This window comes from Passer domesticus, chromosome 3, assembly GCF_036417665.1.
Source record: "Passer domesticus isolate bPasDom1 chromosome 3, bPasDom1.hap1, whole genome shotgun sequence".
NCBI lineage: Eukaryota > Metazoa > Chordata > Aves > Passeriformes > Passeridae > Passer > Passer domesticus.
Window position 1 is genome coordinate 67,662,337 of NC_087476.1, and position 13,624 is coordinate 67,675,960.

Consider the following 13,624-nt stretch of genomic DNA (forward strand, 5'->3'; position numbering starts at 1 on the left):
TAGAAATAATCTCCAAACAACTGAGAAAAGAAGCGTGAAATCAATGGGGAAGAGCTGTGGCTGAGTCTGTGGACCTAATCACTGGTCCCCCTGAATGTCTGCTGTATGCCAGGATGTGTCTTGATTGTTGCTTTTTGCTCAGTGAGCTTTTGGTCTCAGGTGAACCGAGCTGAAGGCAGATTTCACTTCTGTTTATTCTTCCGCTATCAAATATGACCCCAGTCTGTGATGAATTTGTGCTAGACATAAGTGCATTATAATGACATAAAATGACATCTATTTCAATACTGTGTATCCAGCTGGTGAATGTAGAGCAAATAGTATCATGAGGTCAAATGTACAGGGTAGAACCTTTGCATTGCCATCCTGTAGCACTATCAGGTGACAAGATGCTGTACAAGAGAGGGAGTGTGAAAGAACTATGAACAGTGCTTTGAGTTTGTGACTGTAAATTTCAGTTTCCTCTGACACATAAAAGCCATTTACTGAGGTTTTTAGCTACCCTATTGTGGCTTTTTCTGCCTATAGAGAACTCCCTGAAATCCCTTGTGGCTTAGACTAATAAATTAGCTTTTCATTTTTCGCAACCAGTTTTGTTCCTTACTAGCTATATTTATTCGTAGCTACAAAGCCGTGCTGTCCTAATCTGGAAGTTGCTCGGAACTTGTTCCCTTATTATTTTAGTCAGGAAATAGATGTTGTCAATCAAATTTAAAGACTGGTTGTCCTTGTCCAGTAACAGTAGACTCTTTCTGCTCTGTACCTATATTGCTCATTGTTTTCTTTTTTGTCCAATCTCCAAGTATTTTGGTTTCCTATGACTCCCTGAGTCTCTTTTCTGTGTTGAGGTGAATAGCCAGGTGCATTCTTCTTTTCTATAGCATTCAATTTTTTTCAGTACTCTTGGATTAAGTTTTAGTTTTTATCTCATTAATTTTATCCTGAAAATCTAACCAATTTGCAGAGAAAGTGGGATGAATGCTTGCTTTCTGAATTGTCTTCCTTGCTTCCTCTCATTCGTCTTAGTCTATTCTCTTACTTTACCACTGAAAGCTGCATAAGTTTCATACAGTCATTGAGATAGTGAAATCTGGTTTTACTCTGCTTCCTTATTTAATAAGTAGTACTGTCCTTCCCCACTGTGGATCATTTTCCAGTCTGGATGTATTCACGCTACCTTCCTGCCTTCAATGTTATGACCTCTTTACTAATTTTTCCCTCTCTCTCTCTCTCTCTCTCTCTCTCTCTCTTCTGTTACCCACAGGCTAAATATCTTTCTTTCCTCCCACATAAGACAAGCCTTTGTACTGTAAAAATCTCATGCTGGACACCTGATAGCCTTGCATGAAATTTTAGTTCCCAGTCTAGCACAGGAAAGCTCTGCTTTCTTTAGTACCAAATTATTTTCCTGCTCCTGTCTGTCTCCGTTCTCCTGCAAAAAATAAAAACCATGGCTGTACTGGGGAGAAAGTAATTCTTTCATGCTGAGCATTTTATCTGTCACATACCTTATCAGGCTTTAGTGTCTGCTTCTTGTACTTGAAGTAAAACCTAGTGACAAAGCCAAATGCATATATCCTTGTGTTAATCAGTTCTTTGACTGGAGAGTGATATTGTGCACAGTACCAAAATTCAGACATTTTGGAAAGACAGTACACAAAATCAGATTTCCTTTCCTACATGTCTTGCTCTTTTAATTTCCTTCTTGTTTTTCCTCACTGCCTGGGTATTTCAGGCTGCTTTTTTTTTCCTTGCTTGCAAAGTGGCTTGATATTATATTACAGTGTAGTTTAGTAAAGATGCATTTTTTACTCACTGAATCTAAAATACTGTAAGCTGAGGCTTCCAATATTTTAGATTCAGTGAGTAAAAAATGGGTTTTTTCTTGACTGTCTCAACTATTCTGACTGACTACTTTGAACTACTGAATCTATAGCTAGTTTAGGTATACTATTTTTCAAAAAGAAATGGCTTGTTACAATTTTAGATAATACAGCCAAGGGTTTTGCAGTCTTCTAAAAATAAATATAATTTGTTTTCTCAGCCACCTGTTTTGAACTATGCATGTATACTTTGGAATTTAAGGAAGTTTCCTTAAATATTGGAGAAATTGTATAGAAGTTGAATGTTTGCTAATAATCTTGTAGGCCGAAGGAAAACAATCTTGTGGTAAGGAATGCATTCTGGGAAGGGCTTGAGTTTATACTGTGGTTTGAAAAAAACTCAGCAAACCCACATCCCTGTTTTGTGGTTCTGTTACTTTTTTTTGGTCGTTGTTTGTTTTGTTGTTGTTAAATGGGACTATTTAGCCATTATAGACACCTGCTTATTCCCTTTTTGTAATTTTTAGTCCTTTGAGTTTCTGGAGAATGATTTAAAAAATAAAGCTCTCCTTTCAGCCTAGATACTATATAGAGTTTTAAAGAATGAAAACTCCATTCATTTCCTGTGTGAGAATGACTATATTTATTGTGTGTACTTGGATATAAATTGGTTCAGTTTGGGATGCACAATCAGCAAATTGATTCTGTCTGATTTAAGCATTTAGAAAAACAAAGCAACCTTGGGGGAAAAAAGCTGTTTTATTCCATTCTGTGGATATGAGGCAGGGAATTCATGAATGATAGGGGGAACTTCAAAATGAAAGGTGGGGGAAGGAAAGAAAAATGATGAACGAAGCTGGTTAAACTGCTGAGCTCTCTTTTTCTCCAGTGCATTCAGCTCAGTGAATTAATGAGATTAAGTCACATCAACTCTGATTGCTGGAGGGAATGAGCAAAGTGGGCAATTTCAGTAGTAGCTTGCATAGGCAAGTTTGATACTTGCAAGCTACCTATGATGGCGTGCTGCTGACATTTGAAGCTATTTCCTGACTTGATAGCTACCACAGTTTTTATTATTTTTGTGGTACATGTAAGCTTTCTTGTAGTCTGAAAGGTATGTTGTAGAAAAATTGTTTCTTAGTAAGATAAAACACCTGTGAGAACTGACAAAAACCTACAGAAGTCAGCCTTTTTTGCAGAAGTCTGCATTTTTTGCCATTTACCTATTTAACAGGAGTTTCTAGAAATTCTATCTCTGCATATAGAGGATGAGATCAGATACAATAAGGGACAGCTTCTACTTTTCCAAATTTCTCAGTAGCTCCTTCAGAACACTTTCAAGATATCTTCCCCTGAAACCATTTCAACAGCTTGCAAGAACCATGCCCTGCTAACTGTCACCAGTGTGAGGGTTTCTGGATTTTGTTTTTCTCCTTGTTTTCTTCTGCTGCACTATTCTTATTTATCAGCTCAGTTCTTTGCCACACAAATTATTTCTCCAGCTAGTTCTCAGTGCTTCCTGTTAATTCTGTTAGGAGGAGTTTTGACAATTAATCTGTCCTGGTCTGTAACCATGGCATTCTCACACATGGTACTCTTTCCTCCCTCCCTTTATAGGGCTTCTGTGTCCTCCTTTCTCTGGTCCTTTCATGCCAAAGGATTCTAAATCAAAGTCTTCCTAACTCATCCTTAATAAGTGGCTTATTCTATTTTGATCTGAGCAAGTGCTGTCATATGAATCAGGCCTGCCTGAGAGATTTTCTGGAGGAATGAAGGGGAAGAGCCTGTTCCGTGGTTTGTTGGAGTTTTTTATTGGTTTAGTCAGAAAAAAAATACTATGGGTATTTTTTTTAACCTGAGACTGCTGTCAGATTGAATTAAGCTAATAGCTTGGAATAAAAGCATTGTAGCTAAATTTACAAAACCACAATCACTGTGTTTTCTTTCCTTACTTTGTATGAAGTTGCTCAGTAATTGGACACTCCTATGTGAAGTATGTGGCATCTGAAGATGCAGATATTAATCTATAAACTGCTCGTCTTTGCCTCTGGGGAGAGTGTTGTAAATACCAAGTGATAAGAGATGCTGAGAGCAGCACACCCTTATTTTAATTATTTTATCTGAAGCAGAGACAAAATGTCCCATTTTGTGAACTCAGGTTTTGTTCTGTGCCAATAATAATTTTTTTACACAAAATGGAAAACATCCCCAAGAGCTATTTTGGAAGTTAGGAGACCAGAATTCAGAACTGTGCTTGAATTAAGGCTGTTATTATGATGAGATCCAAATTTGACTGAAACCTCTATCTTTTTGTTTTATTTTTTTTCTCCCCTGCAGATTTGTTCTATCCCTCTGTGCTTGATTGATTTCTCCAGCTTGTAACTTACTGTAAGATCAGGGCTTATTAATCACAGGTCTTCCAGGCAGTTTTAAAGGAACATGGTGTGATGTTTTATTTCTGTAAACACTCTCCCTTTTTGATGAAATGATGGTGTATAGCCAGTTGAGGTAACTCTTAGTAGGGGAAAAAAATCCTAGTAGTGTGTCAGGCAGCTATCTTAGCCTCTCTCTCTTTGTCTGAGAAAGCCTGCCCTCTTCTGGGTGAAGTTACAGCTGGATAAATTGTCAGGACTGCAGTGGAACTGCTTGACATTGTTCTGCTTTGTCGGGAGAAGCTGTTGACTTTCCATGGATAGCTTTGGTGGGCCACTACATTGATACAAAATTCTATGTAGCTGTGGACTTTCTGTTACAATAACAGTAAGGAATAAAATTTGTTGCATTAAGGTTTCAAATATATGTAAATTGTACTGTGGTCTCCCTGGGGGTGTGTGTGTATCTATCTATCTATCTATCTATCTATCTATCTAATCTATCTATCTATCTATCACTTAAAAAAGATTATGGAAATATGGCCTTTCCTTATGTCTAATAATTTTGCATTCCTGTGAAATTGTCTGTCCGCAACTTTTTTACCTGTCAGATCAGAATTCTTTTTGTTAAACCCAGAATTCTTTTTAGTTACCTCCTTCTTTTATGTTCTAAAAATATCTTTTTGTTGTTTTTTAACTCCTTCCCCAACTGCCAGAACACCAATAGCTTTGTCAGCATCATAAATTGACAAAGGTAATTAACATTTTAATGGAGTTGTAAGGTAGATGACAAACCAAATTCCTAGAGCGTAAAAAAATGAAGAATGTGGTGAAGTTTCTAAGTCAGTCCTGGGTTCAGTTCTGGAAAATATATATTGTGGCCTGTAATCATCGTGATGACATTTGAAGACCTACATTAAACAGATTGATTGCAAGGAGCAGGTGTTCAGATCTCATCAAAAAGGCCAAAGGCTGGGCCTGGAATCACTAGGTACCTGCTCAGAGCCTGGCAGTGAAGCACTTGTGGATTGGTAGGGTCACAAATACACGAGTTTGATTAAAGTAGGCAAGTTGTCTTTGTGCTTAACCAGCTAGTGAAAAAAAAGCCTGGGTCTTATACTTTAAGGTAGCACAATATTAACTCATGTCAGTGTTTAGAGTTCAGTTAGCATGTTTACATTATTTTAGTAAATTTGAATGTGATTGTTTATAATGCTCTAAAGATTTAAAAACTTGGTCATAGAACAAGATCATGCTGTGATAAGAGCTTGCACAGCATGTCTTTACTCCAAGGAACATTTAGTCTAGGCATAAGACAAGATAAATTGATGGATATAGGGGGCATACTGACATAATGCTACAGCATTGGCCAGCAGGACAGACAGCAAAATTTCTGATCATATCCAAATAGATTGTTGTACACATCCTGACGTAATATTTTTACTTAAAAATGCCACGTGCGTGTGATGTTACTGGAATACTTGAGTTGTACTGACTGTGAAAGCTAAACACAGAAAATGTAGTCACCACCTTACTCAATCATGTGTACTTTATTGCCTTGTTAGATAAAGCTGCCCCTTGGCAGCCTTTCCCCATCATCTTTGTTTTATTAATGAGTAGTTTTGCCTTGCATTTTGAAAAGGCCTTTCCTCTTCTGGCAGACCGTGCTTTCTGGGGAGGCTAATGCTGGTTGTATATGAGATAAGTGATGACTTTCAGCATGGGAAAGATGTGTAAGTAATTTATGAATTAAAGCTTTTTATAGGCTATTGAACAAACACACCCAAGTACAATAGAATGAGACTATCCCGTTACATGTTTTTTAAATAAATTATTTTCTTTCTACTTGTATTTATGAAAGTAGTCCAGCCCAGGGTCTCTTTCATCAAAAAATGATGGCAAAAAGCAAATTCTGTTGGGTAGTTTCTGGTCTTCTGTTTAACCCCATTAGGGTTTAGAGTTCTACTTCATTTAGACAGTGGACATGCTGGTGAAAAAATTTTGTTGTGCTTCAGTGTAGCAGGTCTGTAGTTGTGGGATACATGACTAAGATGTTTAAGGTATTCCTCTGGCTCTGAGAACAAAATTAAAAATTGGAATAACTTCTTTTTGATGTTACTGGAGAAATACCTATTGACTTCCATGGGCCCAAGTAATTTCTCTGCTTTAGAACTGCATTTATGTTATTAAAATTTGATTATTTTCAAAGAAAATACATAAACTTTGTCTATTAGTATAGGATTTTATATTTTACTTTACTTGGAAAATAATCACAATGGTTAAAACAAAGTTAAAGCAAAGGCAAAATTGGAGGTAGCATAGCCAAAACCTAACTCAGTTGGGTATGCCTCTGCCCTTAGTTTTAAGGACATTTTCAGAGAATAAAAGCTTGGAAAATGTTGCTGTCTAAATTAGTCAGCTATGTTGGGGAGCTTTCCAAAGACACATCACTGCTATCAAAGTCTATTCACAGAATATCTTATAGCAAGTAGGTAGTTTGAAGTCAGCTTTTGAGTAACTTCATGTAGGTAGTCCAAGAATTGTAGTAGAAAATGCTTTAATTTTATGTGGGTTTTTTTTTTTGGTGTTTTTTTTGGTTTTTTTTTTTTTTTTGTCCCTTACATTAACAGCAAAATGAGTCAGAGTAAGAAAACAAATGTTTGATCACATTGGAAACTTGCTAATGTTTGATTTTTATGCTCTTTAACACAATTACTATGTTTAGTGCCTGGCAGAACAAGTGGAAAGAATATGTGTCCTATCAATATTTTTAAAGATTTTCCTCCTACCCCTCTTTAAGCATAAAATTATATTTGAATTATATTTTGTGCAGCTCCCATTTTTACTCTGAAAAAGAAATTTAAACATCAGTCTGATAAATAAGATTTTGAGTTTATTTTGATGCCATACAACCACAAGGGCATCACTTGTGTTCTTAGCAGATCTTGGGAGGCATTTCCCTGTCCTCTAGTGCACCTGTCAGACTTGCAAAGTCAAATTGCTGAGCTCTGAACACTGAGTGCTGCTCCTCTGGGATGTCTGTGTGAAAATACACTGAAGTCTTTATTGCTGGTTCCCATTTCTCAACAGTGGACTGGGCTGAATCAGAGAATCTGTTGGAAAATTAATATTTTGATCCTTACTTTATTAGCCTCACTAAGATGCTATTGTATGTGAAGTGAATTTTAGTGGGAAACAGGTCTTAGTTCTCTGTTTAATCTTTGGTTTAATAAATTCCTCTGCCAAATACTTTCAATATTGATACTTGTTCACTTTATGCTTGTGCTGTTGAATTCTTTCCCTTGTTCTCTTCCACCTCAAAACTCCAGAGTTCTGTTTTCTAACACCATTTGTTTTCACACTTCCTTTTCGTTGTGACATGATAAATTATTCTCCGCTATCGAAGTTGAGATGCAGTGTCTGTCTGCTACAGAGCTCCTTTTCTTTGCAGCCAGTGTATCTCACTGGAGACAGTTGATGATTCTTATTGTGTCATTTCACCTTTTACAACTTGTCTCTGAAAAACATTCCTATTTGTGATGGAGATCGTATTTCTTTACTAAGAAAGAAATATGGTCTTCATTCTAGTACCATTGTCAAACTTATGTCTTCCTTTCCTCAGCTCTCCAAAAAGTCCAGATAGTTTCTGTCCTTTTTCCTTCATTTTGTTGTTGCCAATGTGACTTCCTATCGTTGTCTGAGCTAATTTACCACATTCTCTGTTAAAATATCTCAAGGTGTTTGCAAAGTTTGGAAGGGTAATTAAAAGTAGTTGCAGTAGATGATAATAACAAACTTATTGCAGGATAGTGTCACTTTGAGGCTCTCAGAGATGCGAGAAAGGTAGAATGAGTAAGGGTCAAGGTGACCCAGTGTGCATGGAAACCTCTGCTTGAATTGCATGATTTACCAGCACACACTCCACAAGGTGCAGTGTACATTAGAAGATTCCTTTGCAAGATCATTCTTGTAATAAGAGCTACTGTTTCCAGAAAAGACACTTCTAAAGCAAAATATACCAAAGTGTAACCACTTAAGTACCTTGTGTTCTTGTGGATGTTGAGTTCTGGGCGTTTCAACCCCCTTGCAAAAGCGGTATTGCAAAAGTATTCTTGTCTGCATATGATGGGCAAGTAAGAGTGAGAGACTTGATCTTTTTTCTTTTATCGTAGCCAGTGTGAGGCCTTCACAAATTAGGCAGTTGCCTAGGACGTGGCAAGTCCCAGGTGGGACTTGAGGTGTCCTCAGGGTTTCTTCCTGTCTGCCTGGAACAGGTTCACTCTCTGCTCTCTCTGTTCCACTGCTCAGGGAAGTCTGCAGTGCCAACAGAGCACAGGCTCTCCTTAGTTTTCACTGAAAAATATACATGAAATGTACAGCATCAGACAGAGGAAGAGGCAGATTCCCTGTTGCTGTCAGTAAAGAAATATGAAGGAGGTGACACAGTTTCCCCAACAACTCCCCTCTTCCTTCCCCATCCCATTAGCCCACATTCTCTTCCTGCCCAGCCCACCAGTGATGCCTAATCTCATTTACAGGGGCTGCTGCCAGATCTGCTGGCAGCTGCAGTTTCTTGGCCGCTGTTTTCGGTGAGGGAGCCTAGTGCGCCGAGGAAGAGGAGGAGAAGGGAGGAAGGAGGAGGAGGAGGAAAGCTGCTGCTGTGTGGCGGAGCGGCGGCAGCACCTTTGACGTGCCCGTTCCCCACGTGACGGCCGCTCCATTGCGGGGAGGGAGCTGAGCTGCCGCCGCTCCGGCAGAGCACGGCAGAGCCGCAGCCTCGGCGGCGGCAGCGGCGCCTCCGCCCGCAGTGCGTGTGTGTGCGTGTGTGATGAGCGATCGCCGCGTCCCTCCGCCCGCCGCCGGCTGACACCCACCGCGCGGGGCGCGCCACGAGCAGCGGGAGCAGCCGGGGAGCCGCGGCCAGCGCGCAGTGACCTTGGCCCAGGAGGTAACCGAGCGGGCGGGCTCCGCGCCCCGCCGCGCAGCCGAGGCCCCGCTCCCGCCGGGCCCGCGGGCGGTGCCGCCGCTGTCCGCGGTGCTGGAGCTGCGGGCTGCCCGCGGGGGAGCCGCGCTGCCCGGCCTTTGGCCGCCCGCAGCCGCGCACCCCCGGGCACTGCGGGAGGATGGGGGCAGCCAAGCCCGAACGCGGGGCGTCTCCGGGGCTGGGGAGGGCTCGGGAGGTTAGTGCTTGGAGTAGGGCTCGGCGGCTCTCCGCATCCGCCGGTGTGGTCTGTAGATGGAGCGCATTCTTACACCTGCGTGCAAAGCCGGAGCTACGGCATGATCCGAGCTCTTGCTTCGTGCAGCTCCCGTGTGACCCGGGGGAGGGCGGGGAGGAGACGGGGCTGGCAGGGAGCCGGTGTTTGGCGGTAAAGTGCGCTGAAAGTAGGTGAAAGCAACCGGAACAGTGTTCTGGCTTATTTCTTCATTTTCCCTCGTCACCTGCTCCCCTGCCCCGGCGTATGTACGAGCACAGATGTGCTGGTGAATTACAGGGAGGTTCAAAGCGTCTGGCTTGCTTTTCGTGCGTTTGAATGTTGTGAAAGTTGCTACGACCCGAGCTGCGAGCGGAGGGCACTGCTGAATACACGTCACGGGCCGAGTCAGCCCTCCCAAAACTGGGCTGGAAGGTGCAGAGCGTCCCTTGCTGAGCCCCGCGCAGGGGAGGAAGAAGCGCTCTGTGAGGAGGCGTCTGTGTGATGTGGTGCTCAGCGGTGTGTCAGGGAGCTGTTCCCGGTGACAATTCATTAACGTTTAAATTAGATCAACACGTTACATCCATAATTTACCGGCAAAAGAGAGTAATGACAGTAAATGGCGAATTAGCAGCTTCGCTCCCGTGTAAATATCTATTGGAGTGAGAGCATACACTGATTTTGATAACATGTTGGTAGAAAGTCAGGTCCATTAATCATCAGGGAAGCAAGGAGACCTGAGGCGATGCCCTATTGAAACCACTTTTACCTTTTACAGTGCAACAACCAAAAGCGGATCAAATTTGTGGGACATGGCACAAGGAAATAATTATGGGCAAAGCAGCAATGGGGTGGCTGATGAGTCCCCAAACATGCTGGTGTACAGAAAGGTAAGCCTTTGTGTTTTTCAAAAGCTGAGGAAGGTGAAGTCCTGGACTTTTTTGCCTAGCAAGTGAAGCCATTATTTTTGTTTTTCTCCAATTTCATGAATAGAGAAATGACTGTATCTGTTGAATGGTTTGAAATGGTAAAATTTGCACACGTCAACTTTGCATCTTGTTCAGAAGCAGCTGCTCTTCAATTTGAGATATGTGATGTATTTCAGTCACTTTCTGCATTGACACATATGATATGTGATGGTGGAGATGTGCCAGAGACTGGATCATGTTTTGAGGTCAAGTGTTCACTTTTAAAGTTTATGTGTAAAATTATTTCATATGTATTAAATCTAAATATCAACCATACAATACAGTATTTCTGTCTTGTGCAGAGAAGTCAGAACCATTAAATTATTTCATATGAGGGGAAAAACTGATTAAAGATCTCACTTAACTGTGATTGCCACAAGTCAAATTCCCCCAAAAACATATACTTTAGAATTTTTCTCTGGTAAGGCTTCTAGTGTAGTTATTCTTACCACATCAATACACTAAATTTCTAAGTATTGAACTCTAATAGTGAGGCTTATTTAGTGATTATCCATTAATTTAAGTGAGAGTAAATGCTTGGAGATTTTGCATTATACATTTTTTTTTTCAAAAAGCCTTAATTACATCTAAGAAGAAAGAATAACATAAATTCCAATAATAATGGAGAAAAAATAATTTTGCTGTTGCAAATTGAAATAAGTAATTATACAACTGCTTGTTTGTTCTTAGAACACAGTGCTTCTTAACTTGTTTGTGGTTGCTTTTACCAGGTGGAAAAAAATCAATACTTTACTTTGTTAGAGGCATTGACTTTTCCCCTTAACTGTAATAGAAAACATCTGATATATAATCAGTTTAGTCTTTGAGGTGAACTGAAGTATAAACAGTAACTGTGGTAAGTGTTCTTTTCCCAGAAATTAAAAAATAGTCTCGAAGTGTGATGCATGCTTTTTTCTCTTCATGTTTTCAGATATGTTGCTGATTTCACTTAGTTTGTTCTATCTGCTATTTTGTGAAATTAGGTTGCTTTTTACATAAGTGAATGAACTTGTGAACCTAACTGTGGTTATCCTTCTACAAATGCACATCTAGAAAAACACGGGATTACCTTGCCATTAACACCACAGTTGTGTTTCAAAAGGCAATTGCATACATGAAAATATGCTGCACATGTGAAAAAGCAATATACCAGACCTTATATTGTTCATTGTAGGTTTTTGATCTTTCTAAACAGAATCTTTCCACATTTGTCATTTACTTCAGTGCTGGCAAAAAGGTCTTTTCTCAGCTTATTTAGGACACAGAGAAACTGTTTTTCTCTTCCTTTGGTGAGTTTGGTAAAATTTGTGACCTATGGTGTTTAGTAGGACCTCATGCCAAAATTTATCATGGCCTCCAGGCAGCTTCACCTCTAAGCAGCATCCAGATTGAATGGAACAGCTGAGGCAAGTGATGAGAGTCCTGGTGATGCACAGGAGACTTGAAAATGAGGAGTGGGAATAGGACACACCACCTCAAGTGTATGCTCAGCAAATCAAGACATCAAGCACCTCTTTTGTTCTCTGCAATACATCTGTAAAGGGATGATAGGAATTTGTGTCCTTCAGTGCAGCCATGGTCCTTCCCTTGTTGTCACTATGTCACTAAGAGCACAAGTTGTGCTCTGAGTATTAAACTTTGAAAAGTACTGATCTACTACAGCATTACCTACCCTATTTGGTTTTGGTTTTTTTTGCCTACTTATTTTTTTAGCACGGTGAATTAAAGATAATTTCAGATTATGCACACTGTGTTAGAGTACAGAGAGAAAACTAAGCCCTTCCTTTGGCAGTACTCAAGAAGCAGGCAACAAAATAATAGATAACTTTTCAAGAAGTCATCTGCCTTTTCTTAAAATAGGATATTGGTGTAAGCAAACATGTTCTAAATTTTGGGTCTGGAACATAAAAGGAAGACAGTCAAGTGGAAATCATGTCACTTTAGAGCATATCATCTCTGAGTATAATTCTTTAATAAGAACAACTAAATCACAGGATTTCTTGTAATACATTGAAAACACAATACTTCTCTCTCTCTCTGTCATTGTGTTGGGAATGAAAGCACTGCATGAACAAAGAACTAGATCTGACAGTTTCATGAAGGACTCTCTTTTTTTGGCCAACTGGAAATGTATTAACAGTTTTTAGAAAAAAAATATAAACATGCTACTGGCTGAGTTCAATCTGAACTGAATTTTAAATCTGATATTTTGAGTAATGTTGCGGAAATGCACAAAGGTGGAAATGCTTTCTTCCAGTAGTTTATACGTCAACGGATGGAAAAGCAAACATTTTGTGATATCTGTACTGGCAAAGAGTAGATGGGACATCTCTTACTGATGTTAATGGAGAATTAAAATTTGGCTGTGCTGTGAAGGCTGTTATTTTGGCTATAAACCAGAGTTTTGTAATCTGGTAATTCTTCCACTCTGTTTAACTTCCAGACATAATCTGAACTAAATATGTTCTGAACTATATGGACTTGCAGCCCTGTATTGCCTAAACCCCGATTCTGTCAGGAGTGTTTTATAAAATTTCTATACAGAAGGAAGTCCTAGTGTTTTCAAATTTGGTTTTTAAAGCTTAATTGTTTCAAACTCATGACAAAAAAGGCTGGTTTTCTATTTTATAAAATGTATTTGTTTTTTTATTAGATGCTTATTTGAAGAATTGAACAGTTGATAATCAAATTGTAATCTCAAGTACTATAGAGTGTAGATAGTATCTTATTCTCATAGTAGCTTTTATTCCTAGCTGAACAAGGGTTTCATTACATTTTGCTTTCAAAAAAAATTAAAAAAAATCGGCATAGGATAATTCAATATTCAATACACACGTAACTAAGAATAACTTATTTGAATCTGGAAAAAACAGCAGCACAGATAAATAATTCCCTATATAATTTTTACTCTGCCTTTTAAGATGCTCGTGTCAGTGTTTTTATGCCTTGGGGAATAATTTTTATTTTAATAGAATGTCAGCTGCATTATTCTTTTTGTCTATCAGCCTAATTATAAAGTAATGACATGTGACACATCATTGGCACTGACATACCTTAGAAAAAGTCCTGAATTTTTCTACTGGTAGCCTGAGGCAAATATGAAAAATGTAAAACTCCTCCTTTCATTTCTTCTCTGACAGAGTCCATTCTAGTCAGCAATTAAAAGAGATAAGAGACTGAAATCTGTACTATTTTAACATCACAAATTGCTGCTCATGCAGAAATCTCATATTTTGGCAACACTAACTTGCTGCTGCAAGCTAGGT

The 13,624-nt window shown here is 39.4% G+C and overlaps 1 protein-coding gene across 12 annotated transcripts in view; it reads left to right on the forward strand.

Moving 5' to 3' along the window:
• Nucleotides 1-13,624, forward strand: part of RGS7 (regulator of G protein signaling 7) — a 260,123-nt gene that overhangs the window by 18,198 nt on the left and 228,301 nt on the right. For 4 of the 12 annotated variants that reach the window (XM_064413715.1, XM_064413714.1, XM_064413712.1 and 1 more), the window contains exons 1-2: nucleotides 8,756-9,143; nucleotides 10,169-10,280. The exons of 1 other annotated variant lie outside the window; for it this stretch is intronic. In XM_064413715.1, coding sequence (XP_064269785.1) covers nucleotides 10,203-10,280 — 78 coding nt within the window. In that variant the 5' untranslated portion in view covers nucleotides 8,756-9,143; nucleotides 10,169-10,202. Of the gene's footprint in view, nucleotides 1-8,753; nucleotides 9,144-10,168; nucleotides 10,281-13,624 lie in introns of those variants that run through there. 7 more of the 12 variants (XM_064413719.1, XM_064413718.1, XM_064413720.1 and 4 more) reach the window with 5 other exon arrangements.